We start from the raw sequence: 20,966 nt of genomic DNA on the forward strand, positions 1-20,966 counted from the left end.
CCTCTTTTTTTTTTTTTTTTCAATTTTAATTTCTTTTTTTTTTTTTTATTTACGAAATAGTCTCCTCTAGGTGGCGTCGTTTTAATGGAAAAAAAAAAAAAAAAAAAACTACCGTTCGGGAGGAAAATTAGAGAAGGGGGAAAAAAAAAGGAGAAAAAAGGGAAAAAAAAAAAAAAAATTAGAAAGGGAAGAAAAACCCCCGCGGAGGGGAGGGGAGCGGGCGGGCGGCGGGCCCGGGGGCAGCGCCGGGCCGGGGGGTGCGGGCCGGGCCGGGCCGCGGCCGGTCCCCGCCGCCATGGCCGCTGGGCGCCGCTTTGTTTTCCGCCCCGGTGCGAGGGGGGGGGGGGGCGGCGGGTCCGGTGCGGGGTCCGGTGCTGAGGGGCCCGGGGGGGGGGGGGAAAACCCGCGTCCCGCCGGCGCCCCCCGCGCACTGCGCCAAAGCGCCGCCGGCGGGGGCTCCGCGACGGGGCGGCTGCGGCGGCCGCCCTCCCTCCCTTCCTCCCCGCTCCCTCCGCCTCCCCCCGGGGGACACGCCGCCCGGCCCGCCGCCTACCTGCGCTCCCGTCGCCGCCGCCGGAGCGGAGCCGTCCGGCTGGTTCATGAGGCTGGGGCGGGAGGCAGCCGAGCCCCGCGCCGCCGGGGCCTGCGATCCGCCGCGCACAATGCCGGCGCCGCCGCCGCCGCCGCTGCCTCCTTTCCGCCCTCCCAGGAGCGGCGAGTGGGGGCGATGCCCCCGCTGCGCGGGTGGGCGGCTCGCCGGGCTGCTGCAGCCCCCCTTCCCCCCGGGGGCATGGGCCGGGGCGGCCGCCGCGGGCACGGGCGCTGCCGCTAGCGGCGCGGCGCGCAGGGCTGGGCGGGCGCCTCCCGCTGCCGAGCCCGCGCCGCCGCCATCACCAGCCGCTCTGGGGGCAGCTCCAGCCGCCGCAGCGCGCTCGCAGCCAGCGGCGGCGGCGGGAGAAAGGGGCTGAGTCTGGCCCAGCGCGGCAGCCCCGCCGCCCCGCCGGACCGGCCCCGCCGCTGCCCTCCGCCCCCGCGCCGGGCCCGGCCCCGCCGCCGCCGCCGCGGCCGCCCCAGCCCGGCCGCCGCCGCCGCCACCGGCGGGCGCGGGGGCCGCTCCGCGCCGTGGGGCCGCCGCGGCGCCCCCCGTGGAGCGGGGCGGGGGGTGCGGAGCGGGCCCCCGGGCCGAGCGGCTTCCCCCCGAGCCTCGGCGGCCGCGGGCCGGGCTGGGGGTGAAAGCCCGGGGACCGGCACGGTCCCCCCGAGCCTCCCCCGGGCCCTCGGGTGATGGCGAAGGGCCCTGGGGAGAAGCGGGGACCGAGGGGGTGCGGGGGAGGCAGAAGGACCTGGGCAGCATCACCGCTTCCCGCATCGCTCCCTTCCCGCTGCCCCGCGGCAGGGCCGTCCCCCCGAGCATCCCGGAGCTCCCAGGGGTCCCCCCCCCCCGTTTCACCATGGTGCAAAACCGGGGGGGAAGTCTTTCCCCATCCCCGTGTGAAACTCAGCCCCACACCAGCTCCCTCCGCACACGGCTCTTCCTCCACACGTGCTCACGATGCTCGGTGCCGCCCCGGCAAACTTTGCTGTTTTCCCCCAAAAAGCAAAAAAAAAAAAAAACCAAAAAACAAAAAACCATTGCTTTTCTTCCCCTGGAAAACACACAGCGTTAACTATAGTCATAATTACACCTCCTGCATACCTGGTGTTTTTCTGCCTTGTGAAGCGCTGCCAAAAAAATAGTTATTAATAGTATTAATAAAATAACCTGAACTCATGGATTTCCCTGCCCCGGCCCATGAAACCCTCTTTCCCAAGAGCTCCACAAAGCTAGAAATTTGTGGAGATTCGAAGGCTGATTTTGTTCTTGCTGCCCAGACTAAAGATAGCTTCAAAGATATTGCAACAACACAAATTTATTTTTCTTAATATCTTTCATGCAGATTTCATTCCAAAACGCTGTACAGTCAGATAATGTAATTACAGAGCTAAATAAAAACAAAGGGGCAGGGGAATTGGTGGAGATGTTGGGCAAGGGAAGATGTTTTCCGAATGAGCTTAGAAGGGATGTGGGAAGTCAAGAGGCAAAAATGACTCGTAAGGCTCTTTCTCCCCCCGACTCGGCATGAAGAGGAGCCAGAAGGCATCCCCCGCGAATCAGAAATAAGCAAAATAGGGTGTTTAACAAATAATATAGTTTGAGGAAGGTTCCGTTTTGATGTGGAGTTTGCAGGATGAGAGATGTCCTCAATGGCCTTTGGGAAACCTGCTCACTGCCGTCCTTCCTGGAGTCAAAGCCCGGAGAGAGAAGACCTTCACCCCCCTGTGAACAGGCCCTGACGTCCAAGGGCCTGTTCCAAGCGGTCGCTGCTGCCTTGAAGCCTCTTCAGCTATGGAGAATCCATCACAATTCATGGTGACTTGGCCAGCCCGTCCTCACCCACGCTGCTGAGAGACGCAACCGTGACTCACTTCAAGCTTCACCCTGTTTTGCTGCCGTTTGGTACGTGGTTTGGTAACGTGTTGGAGCCTCCTGCCATCCCATGTCCATGAGCCGTGTATGTAAATCATCCCTTTGCCTTCTTTTAGGGTCCATATTCCCTCTGAAAGGATGGTATTTGAGCTCTCCAAGCTTCCTCAGCCCCAACCTTCTCCCTTTCCTTCTGAACAGATGCCGGAATCGAGCAGCAACCAGGAAACTGCCAGAGACACCAACCAGGTCTTCTTTTTCATATATATTTTCTCAATGGCTGCAGTCTGCTTTGGCTGTACAACTACAGCGGCCATGGCACTGGGTGGTTGGGTTGGGACCCCACAGGAGAGAGTAGCCAATTCTTGGTCAGATCTTGGAATCTGAAGCCTTCCTCCTGAGGGATTTGGCTGCTGGTTGGTCTTGGCTCTGTGAAACCACCCCTCCAAAACCAGCATGTGTTTCATATGCCGAGCGTGGATTTCATGCCATTTGCACGTAACAAATACCATCAAATGGAGATCCCTTCTGCCTGAAGGACAACTCGTCCTCCTCCGGTGGAGTGAGGGCTAATGCTGAATTTCTGCAACTAGAGACATTTTGAGTTAGGAAATTTCCATTGATTAGGTTTAAGGAATTCCAAGGATGTTTTAATCCTGGCAGGATGAGATATCCATTGTGTCACTCGGGCTGACGTCCCTCGTGATGAGGTGGCCTTTTCTCCTGCGCATAAGGGCCAGACGTTTTTGCCGTGCCAGCCTGCCACTCTGGGAGCATTCGGTGGGCTCTTCTGTCCTGCCTGGTACCAAGTTTTTGCTTTATCTTTCAAAACTTCCCCCTGATCAGTGACCAGAGCCTGAAAACCCACATCCTTACTTCTGTAGTCCCCTCAGACCTTCACTGGGTGACAACTACTGATGGGCCTCTTCCAGCTGGGAGGCCTCCCCACCACATTTCAAAACTGACTTTCCAAGAAAGATCAATCTCTTTTCTTATTCCAGTTCCCGGTGGCTGCAGGTTGAGGGCACAGTGGTGCTCACACCTCCGCAGGATTCCCAGCCTGGAAGCCTTGAATTCCTCCTGGGCTGGGACCTTGCTGTCCACAAGGCACTAGCCTTGCCTTGGGTAACTCAATGTCTTCTCTCTGCTTTCCTACCTGTCAAGCAGTGCTCCCCTGTTCCCAGGGAAGATCTATAGTCATTGCAGACTGGGAATGTAGGTTTCCATGCGCTGGAGGAGGTGAGGTCCCAGCTGCAATAAGCCAATGTGACAATATCATTAAAGATTGTTGTAACACACGTATGTACGAGGGCTGGTTCTGCAAACTTGATAACCTTTCGGCGTACTGTATTTGCATGAATTATCTCAGCGTGTTTTTAAGGCAACAACGTAAGGAGTTTCTATTCTGTGCGAGTGTCGCATCCGCACAGCATCTGTCACCAGGCAATGGAGAGCTCTGGGAGTTCACATGCTGTAGCGTAGGCTTCTGTTCGAGCTGTTGTGTGAAGGATGTGGTAAGAGGAGAAGGCCGTTGGGTGGACGAGGCAAGGGGAGATGCCACTTAGCCCCTGAGAAGGGTGTTACGTGCACAACTAACTCCAAAAGCACAGGTGAGGATGAAGTTAGGACACGCTGGAGGCGAAGCCCAGTGAGGTGATGAGGATGCTCCATAAGGCACTTGTGCTGTTTCCAGCAAGGAGCCTCTCAGCAGGGTACGTGCTCAATAGTCTGGAGGAGGAAATTACTGGTATCAGTCTGCTCAAGTAAATGTGGAGCTCAGCATCCCATTAATCCCATCGCAGCGCTCGCTCATCTGCCCCAAAGGTTTTCTTGATGGGACGTGGGGGATCCCTCTATTCCGGTGCCCACTCTGAAGTTTGAACCCTGAACTGCTGAAGTTGAGCCCCGCGCCGGGGCGAAACGCTGAACGCTTCTCGTGCGCTGCCATAAATAAGGCAGAGTCGGCAAACCACAGTCAGGAAATGGCAAAAGGACTATTTATAATCACCGCTATCTGCAAAGATATTTGTGAGACCAGCAAAAACAAAATAATAAAAATCCCCACTTCACTCTTCCTGACCATCTATTTGCTTCACTCTGAGGCATTAAAGCTCATCAGAGATGTTTGGCGACGGTTATATAAAAGGAAGTGTTGGATTGTATTTGTCCTTGTCAGCACTGAACTGCTCCCTCCTTTTCTAGCTGTGGTCCCGTTTGTCCCCTCCTTTGCCAGGACTGTGTGTGCTCTGAGCACTCGCTGTCAGTCCTGTGGGTCCCTCAAAAGAGCCTGCGATGATCTTAGATCCAGCACAGCCTGGTGCTCCCTGCCATGGGCTGATCCCAACAACGCACCGAACAACCAGCTGGGTGGAACAGGAGCCCCAAACACACATGGGTTTAGAATCATAGAATCACAGAATGGTTTGGGTTGGAAGGGACCTTAAAGGTCATCTCATTCCACTCCCTGTCCTGGGGGCAGGGACACCTCCCACCAGACCAGGTTGCTCCAAGCCCCCTCCAACCTGGCCTTGAAACCCTCCAGGGATGGGGCAGCCACAGCTTCTCTGGGCAACCTGGGCCAGGGTCTCACCACACTCAGAGTGAAAAATTCCTTCCCAATATCTACTCTTCATCTACCCTCTTTCAGTTCAAGGTCAGTTAGGTCCGATACTTTTCCCTGCAGGATGATTAACAAGTTCTTCATTTGCATCAAAGCCTCTTCAGAAATCACAGCAGCCCAGTCGTTAAGGATGGGCTCTGTTGGGGTGATGACAATAAACCCCTGTCCTGGGAAAATCCCAGTGAAAGCCTCAGGCTGTGGAGCCGGTGGTGTGATTTCGGATGTGCAAGGTGCTTTACTCGCCCTGGTGCGAGTGGGTTTGTGAAGGGCGCATGTCTCGGGATGCGGCTGAATTTCAGGAGCAAATGCAAGGGTGTGGGAGCATTTATACGCATGTGAGCGTGTATTTTACCTACATAAAAAAAGAAACCGTTGGTTTTAAAAGCATTAAGGTTGTATAAACACAACGCTCTCCAGAGCAAACTGCAAAGCAATAAAATCCCAAGTGGTGGGGCACCTCTTACCCACTCTTTAACGACTGCACAACACGTTTCTGCTGACGGCGAGAGGTTTATTGCTACAACAAAGAGCTTCCTTCTGCCTCCGCCAAATAGTGCAACAGCCACCTCCCAGCCCCGGAATCTACCCGGCTGCCTTTATCCAGAGGTGCAGTGGCAGCAGGTCCCCACTTGTGGGTCCACCAGATGCGGTGGCAGCTGAAAGTTGCTTGGCCACCTACGTTGGTGGGAGGAGGATGCTCGGAGCCCAGGGGCTGCACCAGCGGCGATGTTGGGGTGCCAGGGCTGTGAGCAGAGCTTGAGCAGATCTGCCTGGCCCGGGAAATACATGCTGGACCAAAGGAGAACATCCCGTTGTGTGGATGAAGCCCCCAGGAGATGTCCAGGGTTGGCACGTCACAGCAGCTGCACGGGCTGTGTGCTTGGGACACAGCTCAGGGTGTGCATTGTGCCGAGCATTGCATTTGCCAGGAAAAAGGTGTCCAAGAAAATTCAGACACTGAAGCAAAGAGCCTTAATAAACGGGATTTAAATAATAGATTTAGCTGAAAATCCCCAGAAGACGGATTTTTTATCCACACATCAGGTGCTGTAAGCTTAGAAAAAGATAACAAACCGTTCCTCAGACAGAAAAGGTTGAGTTTCTGCTTTAATTGAAAATCGTATGTGGTATTGATATTCCTAGAGAGATGTTATGTTAAGAAGGAGTTTATACTGAGAGATGGATCATCGCTATTTTGGGGTAAATTAGATTAAAGTGATTTGCAGTTATCCCCATGCTAAGTAGTATAAACGGAAGAAATTGAAAGTTAAAGTTGTACTTAAAAGAAGTGCGCGCAGTTCACCGAGGAAACCCGAACCCTGCTCTGCCATAACACGCAGCCATCCACCGGGTATTAGAGGGGAGTTGCAGCTTTCTGGCCCATAATCAGATTCATCTGTCTCTTCTTTACTGTCATGGCAGAGCAGAATTAAGAATATTTGCATGCCTTAAATTGAGTCTTTCTACTTTAATTGTGTAATTATGGAAATCACTATTTAAGGATCTGTAGTTATGGCTATGTTGAATTTTGCACTTCAGGCAGGCACACAATCTCTTTGTTATAGAGCATTCCCTGCAAAATCCCAGCATCTACTTTTTGAATATCGAATACATGTCCTGGGTATGTATTTGCAAATTCATTAATTAACTTATCAGTTAAAACAAATTAAAAATCGGTCCTTTAACAAATCTAATGCATTGTGTCAGACCTGTCTTTTTTTTTCCCAAAGATCCTATTAACAGAATAATGCAGACCCTGCAACCTTCCTGCGTAATTAATACTCACTGAAATCTTATATATAAATTTCACTCGGAGAATTTTTTTTTTTTAACAACGAATGGTCTCTGACGAGATGATACCTCATAACTGGAAGTTTATCAAGCGAGGCTGGTTTGCAAAGTTTTCCTTCGGTTTCCCATAAGGATTTGCCCCCTCCCAGCTCCTGTGGTCCCCCACAGCAGGATCACAAGCCCAAGAGCAGCCGGCGTGAGCTGCTCCGCGGGAGCGGGGCTGCAGGGAGAGCGGGCTCCAGGGGTTTGGGGCAGCTCGGGAGGCAGCCAGACACATGGGAGAGCCGGGCCATAAGCATTAGTTTGACTAATGACCACACGCTGTCATTTAAAGTCATTATAACACCTTTAGCACATTGCGTGTGGGCTGTGGGATGGGAGGTTGAAGAAGTGAAAGATTTCCTGACTATTTTTTACCGTCACAAATGGAATATACTAAATATATGACTGAACGGGTGTAATTAATTTTATTAATACTCATCTGGGGTGCTCCAAACCACCCCCTCACAGCTTCGCCACCCATGAGTAACGCGTCCATCCCAGACACACGCCAGTAAAACCCTTTGTGCCACAGCATCACCTCTGAACACAGCCCGTAAACTTCCACGGGCTTATTCCAGACAAAGAGCCTGACCAAGACGTTAACATATTGTCATTTATAATCCTGCCATGGCTGCTGACCCACCTGGGGAAGGCCTGGGCTGTGCCCAAGCCAGTTGTGCAACTGGCAGAAAATCACGGATCCTCACCAAAGGGCACTCAGTAAAACCTGGGAGTTCTTTCATGGTGATCGTCTCTGACATTACTCAGCTCTCACTGAAGTTTGTGACCCCTCAGAGATGAACTAAGGAAAAAAAAAATGGTAAAATTGAGTAAGTCGAGGGCACATTTGAAAATGCATTTTAAAAATGAAGTGGTGGATTGTAGCTCTCCTTGACTGAACCGTGCTTGGCTCCCCGACAACATCACCTCCGATAAAGAGTCCCGTTCCTTCCCCGAGCACCTGTGCCCCAGCAGTGCGCAGAAATTTGGGATTTTTGCCACTCCTCTGAAGCAGGGCTGGTGGCCCCATCCCACCATGGGATGAAGCAGCTCCTCAGCCGTGCGGGACCCTCTGGTTCCCCCCCTGAACCAGGAGCCCCTCGCCCCCAGCCCCTCTCCCAGCCTCGGCGCTCGTCCTCCCCGTGCACCGCCGAGCCTGTGCTTGTAAATTAACAAATTGCAAATACAACATTAAATAATGGCAAATGCATACTAACAAACAAACAAATAAATATTTCCAGTGCTTTATTAATAGAATTTTGACAGCTTCATTAGGTTGGTGAAATTTCAAGATACTTAATGAAATAATGCTTCATCCCTTGGCTTGTGATATAAATTCTAATGAAATGCGCAATTCCAATTCATCACCAACAAACTGTGATGCTCTGCTCAGAAGGCACTATCATACTGCCAAGGTTTTTATTTCCCTGACATTATGATCTTAACAATTTTATTTTAACAGTTAGAATGGTAGTGCCTAATAAGTTAAACAGGAGAATAAAAGATCCCTCTAGAAGGAAAAAAAGTATATGTTTAGGTGGAAGAGACTTCAGAACAGATTATGGGTTGTTTTATATTCTAAATATGACACATTAATATCTACTCATTTAATACTATAATTTTTTTAAAGTTCCTTTCAGTGAAAGATGATCTTTATTTCTCTGAAAATTGCCTAGTGGAATCCCCACTTGTGCAAATGATAAGTGACTGCCGCACACCAAGAGCTAAATGCTCCAGAGCTCAATGGAGCTGCCCTTAAATGAACAAAGTAAATGGAAAAAAATTAAGTAGAATTAATATTATTAAAGATAATAATATAAATTATTAGTAGTATTCTATTAAGGTCAGATTAATCCCACTACAATTCAATTGGAATAATACATGCAATTTATGCAATCACAAATGTTTTAACATTTAAATTACCTTTTTGGCATTCTGGAAACCTGTATTTTCCATTCCAGAGCAAGGCAAATACTTCCCGGCGCCAAGCCCGGAGTCGTCCCCCCCCCCCCCCCCCGCCGATGGCTGCTCCAGACCCCCCCCGGTGGATGCTCCGGGCCGGGGGGCAGCGCCGGGCGGGTGGGGACGGGGCGGGCAGCCCCCGGCGGTTCCCCGCCGCCTCTAGGGGGCGAATTACGAATCGAGGGCTGAAATTGAGCTGCAGCCTCTGAGCCGAGGCTGGTCCCTTGCCTCTGGGCACCGGGGTTTGCACCCCCCGGCTGCGGCCCCCCCAACCCGAGGGCCCTGGGGCTCTCCTGCCCCTGCAGCGCTACGGAGCGATGAGTTCGGAAGCCATGAGCAGTGTTTATAAACCTGCCCGGGCCCGCAGGGGATGAGGCGCCAACACAGCGTGTGTACAGGGATCACCCCGTCCCGTGGCCGGGAAGCTTCGCTCTCCGCGTCTCTGCCCCCGGGTTTGTCCTGGGGACCCCTGCCAGGGGTGTTGCCAAGGCAGGTAGATGTGGCACCTAGTGATGACATGGTGTAGTGGTGGGCTTGGCAGCATTAGGTTCATGGTTGGACTCGATGATGTTAAAGGTCTTTTCTCTCTTAAAGGTCTTTTAAGAGACCTCTTAAAGACCTCTTAAAGGTCTTTTCCAACCTAAAATGATTCTGTGAAAAAGGCATGACTCCAAAACACAAGCATCAGGTCAGTTTACTCAAGTGGAGACCAGCACATCTCAGTATTTACTAAAAAGTCAGGCCCGTAGATGATGTCTTTGGGGAGGCACCAAAAGCTCAAGGTCCCCAAAGCTGCTGAGTTGAAAACCTCCCTCTGAGCAGGGAGGTCCATCAGGCTCAGGAGACCTGTCCCACCGGTCCAAGGTGTACAGCATTGCTACTGGCTCCACCTGCGGCAAGCGGAGCTGAAACCTGCTCTGAAATGCTTTGGATTCATTTGGATTATCCAGAGAGCTGAACAGGTTGGCAAAAATCAGCAACTTTAAATTTCACTAAATGCAGCTGATTTCTGAAGCAGTTGTCTCTCTTCCTTTTCCACTTGCAGGAGAAACTGGAGGCTCTCTGAGACGGGGACCATCTTATTTGATGTTTGTGCAACGGCTGGTAAGGAAGCCCTGGTCCCACAAGGGTCTCCTGATACTGTAGAAATGCAAACAATAAATAAGGCAGCAGTAAAATTTTCACTTAAAAGGAGAGCTGTGGCTGTCTGTGGTTGCGGGACTCACCTTGACTCCACTCGTTTTGCAGGAGGACAATTGTACGATCACCACAGTGGGAGGGTGATGTGGTTGTGGGCTTTACAGATTGAACCATTTTGCAAGCTCCTTGTGTGCCCGGGGGCTGTTGGCTCATGCTGGGTCAGTGTGGGAACACCACTAAAAACACCTGCAAGGGCCCCGTACCCCATCACCATCCCACCCTCTGCCCAGGTAGACACTTGGCCGTGGACACAGCTGGCGGTGACACAGCTGTGGCTTCACGGGGAGTGGGACCCGTCCTACTTGTAGACAAACCCTCCGTTTCATCCACGTGAGCCATAGTGGAGACTACTCCAGTCCTGCTCTCCACTTCAGTGCTTCTTGCGAGGATGAATACACCAGAGACTGCGAGCGGTTCAGCTATTTCTATAATGGTGGTTATACACATAATCGTGGTTTTAGATTAAAAGTAATCATAATTTTGTCTGCTTTTTACAAAATGTTTTGCAAGAGCAGGCCACCAGCCAGCAGCTGTCCCTAGATAAAATCTACACAAAGTAAGAAAGGGCAATTTGCCATGATTTTTAAAGACATGGTGTTTACATACTGTAACTACAATGACAGTGGACAAGCTCAGGAAAAATGGCAATCTGTGGCCTGGTTCACAACCGTGACCGAAGGGTGGGAAATGCCGTATTTCTGAGAGTCCAGGCCCCGTGCAAGGTACCATTCGCAGCACTGCCATAAAGCCCGCAAAGGAAAAAAGTCTTTTGTAGATTCTCTAAATTTAAGCTTCCTCTAATGCCTTGAGGAGCTTATGAGCTGCTTGACCAAGATAACGACACTCTGACATTTTTGGATCTTCTCTGTGTCACTGTTATTAATTTTATGATCTAATTTTATCATTTTTATCATCTTTTTCAAGTAGTCGGTATATACCACAATTAGGGTTCTTTTTCTTGTTGGTAATAACAGTCCCTATTATCTATAACTCATCAGCTACATTTTTCTTTAATGCATTTGGCTTCCCTTATCAATTTTCTACCACTCAGAAATGTTAAATTATCTTGATTACTAGTTTTTTCCCCTCTTTTCCCATTCTTTATATGCTGTTGCTTTTTCTAATTGCTGCTTTCATTTTCACCTAGAAACATCTCAAAAAATCAACCACCATTCTTTTAAAATTATAGCAGAAATACAACTTTTTTGCCAGGCTGTCAACTCTTAGTGGGAACTTTTCATTTTTCACTCATTTGCTTATGTGTTTATTTTTCTTCCCAGTGAGTTTCACTCATCTCTTTATTCAGCTCCACAGATCCAGGGAGAAGCACCAGGTATATATTACTGCTTGGGACTGTCTTTTATTATCCCATAATTAATGTAATCAGGTCATGATCACTGGTCTCTAGGCAACCACCGATTTCTAGTTCAGTGATCAATTCATCTTTATCCATCATAATAAGATCTAAAATAGAATTACCTCACGTTAGGTGCCATCCTTTTTGTGTTAGAAAATTATCATATATAAATTTTAGAGATGCCACTGATGTTTTATTACTGCCTGCAGGAGGTCTCCCGCGTTCACCTCCCACAGCAATGTCCCGCGGAAAAGGGCAAGTTTTCTTTTGATACCCCGCAGACCGATGCCCCCAGCGTGGGGTACGATGGCACGGACCAGCCCACAACCATCCGCTCCCCACAATGTTAGTGACACACTGCACTGGGGACATGCAAATAAGCTTATCAAAACAGCGAAAATTGCCATGTCCTCTAATTTATGGCCAGGTAAGCTCTCACAACTGTTTCTTCTCTTTATATTCCTTCCTGTCTTGCTTCCATATGCTCATGACCCCCTGCATTTCTTCTTATGATGAAGATCCTCCAACCCTTCGTAAGGCCCTCCAACTTATCCATCCCCCTCATCGTGCAATGCCAGGCAAGCACAAATCTGTGGGCACGAATGGAAGAGCTTCAAAACTGTGTCCCCACCACAATAATGGAGGGGACTTATCACATTACAAGCCTACTTGTAACGTGATAAGTTATAAAGATGTTTTGAAATATTTTTGATCAATTAGGGTAATGCAAAATTTTGAGAAGTGCAATGAAAACTGGTGATTTAAAAAATCAATCTTACTGAATACAACTGACTTTTAAATCAACATTGTCATTATATTTCTGTCCATTATTATTTCCTCTTGGTTGGTTTTAGACTGAAAAAAGACTGACTGTCTCTAGTCTTTGGAGCTCAGATTGCATCTTATATCTGTGTAGATCCTGGGAAAGAAGCTCCATTCCTGTTTGGCATATTTAAATAGCTTTGTAAGTAAAATAGCAAATAAATCTGTGATAGCAATACCCAGTTTCACAAGGAGTCCTTTGTTATCTGCAGAACCAGGGCTGGAACAGAGCTGCTATCTCCTGCAGACTTGAAGGCTTGGGTGAATCTGCTGAGGCTTTCTGTCCAAATGTGGACAGGGACGCATTCAATCCCAGTGGGTGAGGAGCAGCTGAGATCATCTGGGCTCTCCAGCTTCCAGAAGGTTGGTCTTCCCAGGGACGGTGGAAACCAACATGCAGAGCATCTGTCCTGGGTGTTCAAAGAGCTGACATGGACACGTCACCCGCTTCTACTCATGACAAATACTGCATGGTGCTTGGCAGCCCTGTGGCAGAGGATGTGGGGCTGTCCCTTGCTCCACTGCTGGTAGACATCATGGTGGGTCCTGTGTCCTTTCCAGGGGCAGAGTTAGAGCTGGGTCTCTGCCCTTGAGCATCGCTGTATCTCAGTGTCCCTCTGTCAAATGGAAATACTAAAAATCAGCCTCTCGTGTGGGACTCTGCAAGGAAATATTTTCAAGACTGTCAGATCGCCTGGGCAGAGGGACAGAAAGGTAGCTAGATGAAAAATAATTAGAATAGTTATTTGAAAATCAATATCTGTCTGAAACAGCAATCGATTAACCTGGAGACATTTCAAAATGAGATCTATACTGACTGGGCAACTGAGGTCCAAATGATGACTTCAAATTTGCCCTGGATAACCTTAAATTGCCCTTCACTCGAGGTCCACCACAGTCAGCACCAACCCTGAATCACCAACTGCCCTGGTTTCAGAGACGGGAAGGAGAGGGCTTCCTCTTGTTCAGGGCTGTCCCAGGTCTGTCATTGTGGAGGAGGGGCTGGAGACACACTTACAAACAAACCAAGAGTCATTTGGAGAGAAGGACACCTTGCAGGGTGAGGACTTACCTCCTTGTTCAACAGAAGAAATCCTGGAAGGAAATTTTAGAGCATTTGGATTTGTAGCCTCCAAACAGGGGCAAGCTGGATCATGTCTACTGCAAAATAGTTAGGTTTAGGGGCTCCTGGTGGCAGATCACCTCTCACAGAGCCCTGGAAAACTTGGTGTTTTATTTTTGAACTGTAGCGTGTTCCTAGGAAAGGCTGAATAAAATTGAGGGCTGTTTTCTCAGATTAAAAAAAAAAAAAAGATTTCACAAGTGTGACCTCCTACGGACTGACTATACAAAAACTGCAAAACCAGCCCTTAAAATGTTCAGCAAACCCTTTTCTAGAGTCTCTGCTGCTTACCCTGCTGGGCATCAAAAGCAGGAACAAACGGAAGAAGCCCAACAGTTGACCCAAGGCAGGGGCTCTGTTGAGATGTCCCTTTTGCTGCTGCAGATTCTCAGCCCATTTTCCAGGGTCGCTGGGGTTTTTTTCTGCCTGGTTGAAGGAAAAGGTCAGCTTCAGGTCCAGCAGGAGACACAGCTCCCAGCACATCTATGTTGTGCGTGACCAACCATCACTTGAGGGCCCATCTCGTGCAACATGCTCCCGTCTGCGCCCTCTGTCCCCTCCTGGGAGCTCTGCCCCGTTTCCCTGGCAGCCGAAGCCATCCCTGTTCGTACTTTGGGCTAAGTTTGTAAAGTGCTTTAGGATCCAGTGACAGGTGTTGAATATTTAAAGCAGGGAATGGGGAAAAATGAGCAGGTAGCTGCCAGCTGCTCTGCCTACAGCTGATCGCTCTCCCCCAAGGAGCCCACAACTTGTCCTCTCTCCCACTTCACATTAAACTGTTTTTTTTTTTTAATTTGACTTCTCTGTGAAGAAAACATGGGGACAGGCAGAAAGGAATGTTGCAAAGAGCATATTTTTCCCTTTTAATCCAGCAACCTAAATAAAATTAATATATTTAACCCATTTTTTTTTCATATTGATAGTCTCTGGCTAGTCCCTTATTGTTTCCTCAGGGCTTGAATTATGGTGCAATAATTCACGCTGAGTTGCATGGACGGCACTCGGCTTTCAGCCTTGTGCCTGACAATGCTCCAGGCATGAATTATTGTACTATAATTCACACCTTGTCATATCTTATTGCCGGAACATCCCCTAAATGACAAAGCTGGATTCATTAAGTAGAAATTCAGTCAAAACTTGGGAAAGGCAGTTGATGGCAGGAAGGACCACGTACTTAAGATCTTCATCTATGTCATTTCAGTCTAGAAAGGAAGAGCCCCAAACGATTCAAATCAGGGAAGAGGTTTATACACCCATGTTTCAGTGCCTGTGTGTGTAACTGTCTTGGGTGGAATTTCTCCCAGTTGACAGAGATGACTTTTTCAAACTTGATGCCTGTTTGTGATCCAGATCCAGATGTATCGACCACCTGGCCCACAAAAGGCTTTTCGGCTGTCTAGGTTCCCATGCAGACCAAATAGTCTGCCTCATGGGGACACCAGCAGCAATTTGCACATAGAAGATGCTCACAAGGTGGTCAAAAGTCAGTAGACCACAGACACAAGGACACGCAGTCTCCTGCGTACTCTATTCTCCACACACTCCTCCTCCATCACGCCTGACATAAGCCACTTCTGCCAGACCTTTGAAGTGTCTCCCAGGGCTCACAGATGAGACAAGCTCCACAAGCCATTGGCACCATGTACCGTGGCAGGAGGGAGGCCTCAGGATCAGGTGCAGCTTTGCCATCGCTGTGCGCTGGGCATCCCTCCCTCCTGCAGCCAGGCTCCATACCACCGCTGGGGCCGGGTGGGGACGGTCGGTTAGTGTCACACACTCACCCCGTGGAGGGCACAAGTACAGCTTCTGCCTTCTTGGTGAGCCGAGCGTCCTTGGGAAGGCACAAGCCTGCCTTGTCCAGGGAGAAGATCACTTTTTTTTTTGCAGCCTAAGCAAAAAAGAAGGCACTTCTAAAGCAAAAAAAAAAAATGATCTGGGGAGAAATGGCTATTTTGACAAGCAGCGGTAGGTGGCTGGGAAACTAGCAGGGACTGGGAGACACCTCGAGGAGGTGAGTCTCAGCAGGTCTCACCCTGGGCTGTGTGCGGAGAGCCAGCCCGCGGCAGACGGCGTGGACATCTTTCGGCACAGAGCGTGCTAAACGCAGTCACTCACAGAAGCAGCATCTTGCTGGTGTTTGGGGTAGTCGAGAGGAAACCCTGCCAAACATCTAGGTGCTTAAAACAGCACCAGGCATCTGCTGTGAGTCAGATAATTCACACCCTTCATGCCCACTGCAGTTTAAAATGTTTCAGTCGAAATATTGCTTTCTGCTGAGCCAACTCATGCAGGAAGCAGCTTGCGCTCAGATGGTCTGTGTAGTCCCCCCCCTCCCGCTGCTCCCCCAGCTCTCCCTGTCCGCCTCGCAAGGTATGAGCTCGCTTTCAAATGGTTGAAGTGGCAAAAAATGTGGCCACTTCCCCAGGTTCCTGCCCATCGCCCAGCCCTGCTAGAAGCAGGGGCAGTGGGGTCACCCCCAAACCCATGGCAGGCAAAGGCAAGTGACACATTGCTCTCTGCCACCAGAGTGGCAGTGGGAGGGACAAACAGGGAGGGACAAGTGGCTGGAGGTGACAGGATCTTCACTTGGAGGAGCTCAATAGGCAGGTACTACTCAAGAGATCTCGTGAGAACCACCAGTGCATGAAATTCAGCACCTGGAGTTCAGAGTGGGCTTTGCAATGCTGTGGTAGATGCCCACACTGCAGAGCTCTGGGGCAAGAACGTACTGGCTGAGCACTGCCTCATGCCATGGGGATGTTAAAGAGCAGGATATACCTTGGACTTAACTACCTTCCTCAGCACTGCAGACACGCACCTTGGTGGGACGGGCTCCAGACTGTGCTGAGTCCCAAATCTCACAAGGTTTCATCTTAAAACTAGAGGAGCGGTGACAGTGCCCACTTGCTGGCCTCAAGCTCGAGAGGTAAGACACTGCAGGTAGCACAGGTCAAAATCCACCGGCTTCCCCAGGTTCTCATTTGCCAGGACATTTATGCTGCCCTGAGTTAAAAGACCAGCAGGAGAAAGTGCAGGAGAGCCTGTCCCAGCTGGCATCCTGGGAGAGCAGGGAGGTGTTTGAAAAGAGCATCACAAATAGACGATATTGCAAAAGCAGCCGCCGTTTGGCTACCTCCACCCAAGGAGGCCCCTTTTGACTTGTATATGGTCATCAGTGGAGATATAAGCAAAATGCTGTATGCAGTGGGGCATGGCCCACCTCAGGATGTCTCACCTGAGCCCGGTGGTGACAGCCTGGACCACAGAGAACCTCCGAGCCAGCTCTCCATCTACTGTTAACGCAGCAGAAGGCAAGAAGCTCAGATGGAGGCACATCTCCGAGAAGTTGGAAACCCCACCAGCTGGCGCACATGCTGTATCCAGCTGGCAGAGGCAAGAGCACAGAGCCCTGAGAAGGTGACGACAGCCAGGGAAACCCAGCACCGTGTCGCCCTGGCAGGTCTGCCAGTGTTTGTGCAAGCACAGGAGCTCAGCTCGGTGCTTTCCTGGTGGATGGAAGCATCAGCTGCAGAAATGTAAGTAGTGTTTACTGAGAAATGGGAATAAATACGTATTACCATTAGTTATCCATTAATTAGTGGACTAGTAACCAGTTAACCCAGCTTGTTATTTAATGGTGGAGTCTTCCCTGTCACCCTGGGTTATGATAATAATAACAATTAGTATGCATGCTCCTGCGTAGCACCACTGGTCACGGTGTCATGCAGAAGGGAGTGCAGTACAGCCTGCGACTATCCTGCCGCTTCTTTCACCCCCCACTGAAACCCCGGCCCTGCCCAGCGTGGGGGCAAAATACCATAAACTGCCACGAAACCAAGCGGTAGTGTGTATGACAAGTCCAGAAATCCTCCAGGACCGATAGCTGTCCCCGTCTTGGGGCAGACCTTCACACCGTCTTGCACCCAGGGGGAACCTCCCTGTGAGATGTGGCAGGAAAGAGCTTCGAGCAGGTGAAACAAACCCAGCCAAAGAACCCCAACTGTGGCACGCAGCCAGCTAATTTTTCTGACCACAAGGAGCACTTTAGCCTGTTAAAATCCCCTTTGGGATATTCTATGGGCCTGTCACTGCAAGAAAACAGGCTCTTTCCTCCAAGATTGTTGACGTAGCTTATTACTGAACTCTCGTCTGTTTGCAGATGTTCTATATTTTCCTGACATGAAGTTTCTTAACATCCCTTTTAAATTGTCTTTATGCTCACAATGTTGATGCATAATCTCTTTTTTCCTTGAGAAGTTACTGTAAGTGCCTCATGCAATGATGAGATGAAAGCCTTCTTTGTGTTCCTGCCAATCCAGTTTGTATGCCTCTGTTTGTCACCTGCAGATAAAAGCTCAGGGATGTTGTTTAGAGCTAGTCTATGCAGTGGGGACTCAACTGGAGGCGAGGACAGGACAAAAATATTAGCAAAGCAACCACCTAATTCTTGACAATCCCAGCACCAGCCATTGTGAAGCTTTGCCCAAACAAGAATCCCTACCTAAAGCCTCTTAGGGTGGCTTACGTGAGTATGTTGCACTTCAAAGAGGGTACACACAAGGCCAGCTCCTGTAGCTCAGCTGATGAGGGGTAACTCATTAAGCTGCAGTAATTTGGCAGGTCTGTGTTTACTCACATCTCAGCTGGAGCATCACATTTTGTGAACCATTTTTTCCAAACAGGGCACATACCAAAAGGTTTTGAACTGTGTCAAGCTGATGAAACCTTGTCATCTAGAGTATCGTGTGGCTTAAACCCGACATTTTTAAATGATGAATGTCTGTCTATAGACCCTTTCATTAAATAGTTTCCTTTGTTTATTTTTAGCCAATTAGAAACTGGTTTAAATTAAAGCAAAATCATACCTGTTTGTGACAGACACAAAGATGAGCCAGATGGACACTGCCGTGTAGGCCTACCAATGGTAGTTTACATCCCAGGTCACCCATGTTGTGACTGGAGACAGCTGAAGGTTTGTCCCCTTGGTGGTTCCTCTGAATCCCTCTGCACCTCCACACACCACAGCACCCTTTCCATCATAGAATCATCTAGGTTGGAATGGACCTTCAAGATCATCTACTCCAACCATCAACCTAACTCTGACAAAAAACCATCACTAAACCATGTCCCCCAGCACCACGTCAACCCGTCTTTTGAACACCTCCAGGGATGGTGCCTCAACCACTTCCCTGGGCAGCCCATTCCAATGCTTGATAACACTTCTAGTGTAAAAGTTCTTCCTAATATCCAACCTGAACCTCCCCTGGCGTAACTTGAGGCCGTAATCATCTGCCTGCGCTTGCTTGCCAGGAAACCCCATCATTGCTCACCTGTAACCCAGGGCAGTCCCTCAGTACCTTCTGTAACAGCCTTTTCTGTGGGCACCGATGGGGTGGCCAGTAAACCTCCAATGAAAAAGATGATGCCCATAAGAAAAAACCATCTGAAGAGGGAAGAGACCAGAGGAAGATAGCTTTTCCAAAAACCTTACAATCTTATCAAGGCCATGCAGACAGGACCTTCACCCTCTCCAGAAGGTGAAACCTAAAACACAACCAGGCTCTTTGGACTAGTGGAGATTTATGCTGTGCCCAAACCCAGGTAGTACCACTTCAAGACACCGCTATGTTGCTTGCCCACCAGTCAGAAAGTCATATTTAGAGGGTTTTAGTGTCCTGTGGCACACTGTATGTTTGCCAACATTTAAAACTACTCTGCAAGAGACCCTGCCCAAATAAAGTGGAGCTATTTCCTCTCTGTCTGGAGCATGGCGAATTGTTACACCAACAAGTTGTGCAGCTCAGTATGAGCAGATGTTGGAGTGACACAGCTGGCACGGAGCAGTCAGCACCCAAACTGTGTGTGTTCTGCTGGAGTTATTGTGGACGATCTGTAGCATAGTCCTGTGGCACATTAGTGGACGGAGAGCACCAAGTGTTGCTGGGGCACATTTTCTGGTTTAATTTAATTTGACAGGACACCATTTTGTGTGCTCTAAGTCCACTCCGTGAGGTGAGCTAAGTATTTGACTTTGGTTGCAGCAATTTTGGGTTTATCAGAACCAAAACTGAGCTGATTCACTTACAGAGTGTCCAGACTTTCTGTACTGGTGTGTGCATGCGGGGACTATCAGGTACTAGAGAGATTTTTTAGTTCAGTAGAGAAGTGCATGAAAAGAACCATAACCAACAGCTGAAGTCAGTTAAATTTGCATTGGAAACCAGGCACAAATTTTAGCAATGAGGGCAATTATTCATTGGAATAAACTGTTTAAGAAAGAGTTTGAGCTCTCTCTTTCTTGGTCCTTTTGGCTCAGGACTGGCTCATTTCTGGAGATGCAAGTCCAACATCTCACTGGTCCCAGCCCAATGGAAACAGGGTGAAACTGGGATGTGTGGGACCTAGGACAAAAACTTCTTTCTGGCCAGCGCTGAGCACAGCCTCCTTCCCCAGCAGAAGGTCTCGTACAGGCCATGGGACTGTAAGCCAGATCAATCCCATCTGAGATGGTGCTCCCATGCAGCCAGGGCATAACAGTGTGGTGGGACAGTCTCCGTGACCACATCCACATCGCCTCTGGTTTGCACACATTTGTGCTGGAGCTGAAACATCCACTCAGATCTCCCAGCTCTCTGACTCACACCAAGAATCAGCTTTTAGTTTGGACTATCAGAGACAAACTTTGTGACCAGAGACACGATTGTGCCATTCTGCGTTGCCTGTTGGGTTGAAGTTGTTCTACTTTGTTTGAATGAAGTGCTTATTGGCCATAAGAGAGGTGAGGGGTTTTACAGGGCTTCTACAAAACACTGTAAATTTTTGGGTTGGTCAGATTAGAGTGGGGAAATTTTTGAAGTCTTGAAGTCTTCCTTCATCTCCCACTCAGATCTGTTTGTGTGAGCGAGACACCAACAGCATTCTGCAGGCAGTGAGAGGAGAACAGCATTATTTAATAACCACCAAGGAACAGAACAGAAAACATGGAGGGAGGGAGTCTTTTTCTTAAACCACCAGAGGAAATGCTGCTCCCCAGGACTTGAGCAGAGATTTTTAAATGTAGAATAAAACTTTTCTTCAGAGCAGCACATTCTTGAAGAAAGCTTGAAGTTGGCTTGACAGTCTCTACTGCAGTAAGCCACAAGACCACCTGGGTTTTATGGGATACCTGGAATATGAGACTGCTGTTGCAGTGAAAACACAGGAAAAGCACACAAAGAGCAAAGAAGTGAGAAAGACACCCCTGAAGATCTCCCAGCTACTCCCTGTCCTGGTCTGCTGGTCAAGCCAGATGATGTACAACAAGACTTAGGTGTCTTCAAATAATCATTCACCACTGGAGGCTTGTCTCAATCTCTCCATGCTTTCTTCCTTCTGACATTTGGGAAAGGACTGGGGTTACTGGAATTTTTATCTGGTTTGCTGGAAGAATACTTGCTTGCATCCAGGTAGAACAACCAATCCTTTAAAACATATGGAATATACAAAGACAAATAGGTATATACACTGATGACATAACTGTAGAAACTATGGAACTGGAAGAAAAGGGCTCCGCTTGGGCCTGTAAAGGTCTGTTTATCTGTTCAAC

At 49.4% G+C, this 20,966-nt stretch overlaps 1 protein-coding gene across 1 annotated transcript in view; it reads right to left on the bottom strand.

The window, feature by feature from the left end:
* The window catches only part of ZNF618 (zinc finger protein 618), a 174,302-nt gene extending 157,585 nt beyond the window's left edge, over window positions 1-16,717 (bottom strand). The window contains exons 1-2 of the mRNA XM_074161371.1: window positions 16,617-16,717; window positions 554-902 (exon numbers count right to left, since the gene is read on the bottom strand). Of these exons, the coding sequence (XP_074017472.1) occupies window positions 554-902; window positions 16,617-16,717 (450 nt within the window). The remainder of the gene's footprint in view (window positions 1-553; window positions 903-16,616) is intronic.
* Between the last annotated feature and the right edge of the window lie 4,249 nt (window positions 16,718-20,966).

The sequence above is a fragment of the Numenius arquata genome, chromosome 19 (assembly GCF_964106895.1).
Source record: "Numenius arquata chromosome 19, bNumArq3.hap1.1, whole genome shotgun sequence".
In the NCBI taxonomy this organism is placed as follows: domain Eukaryota; kingdom Metazoa; phylum Chordata; class Aves; order Charadriiformes; family Scolopacidae; genus Numenius; species Numenius arquata.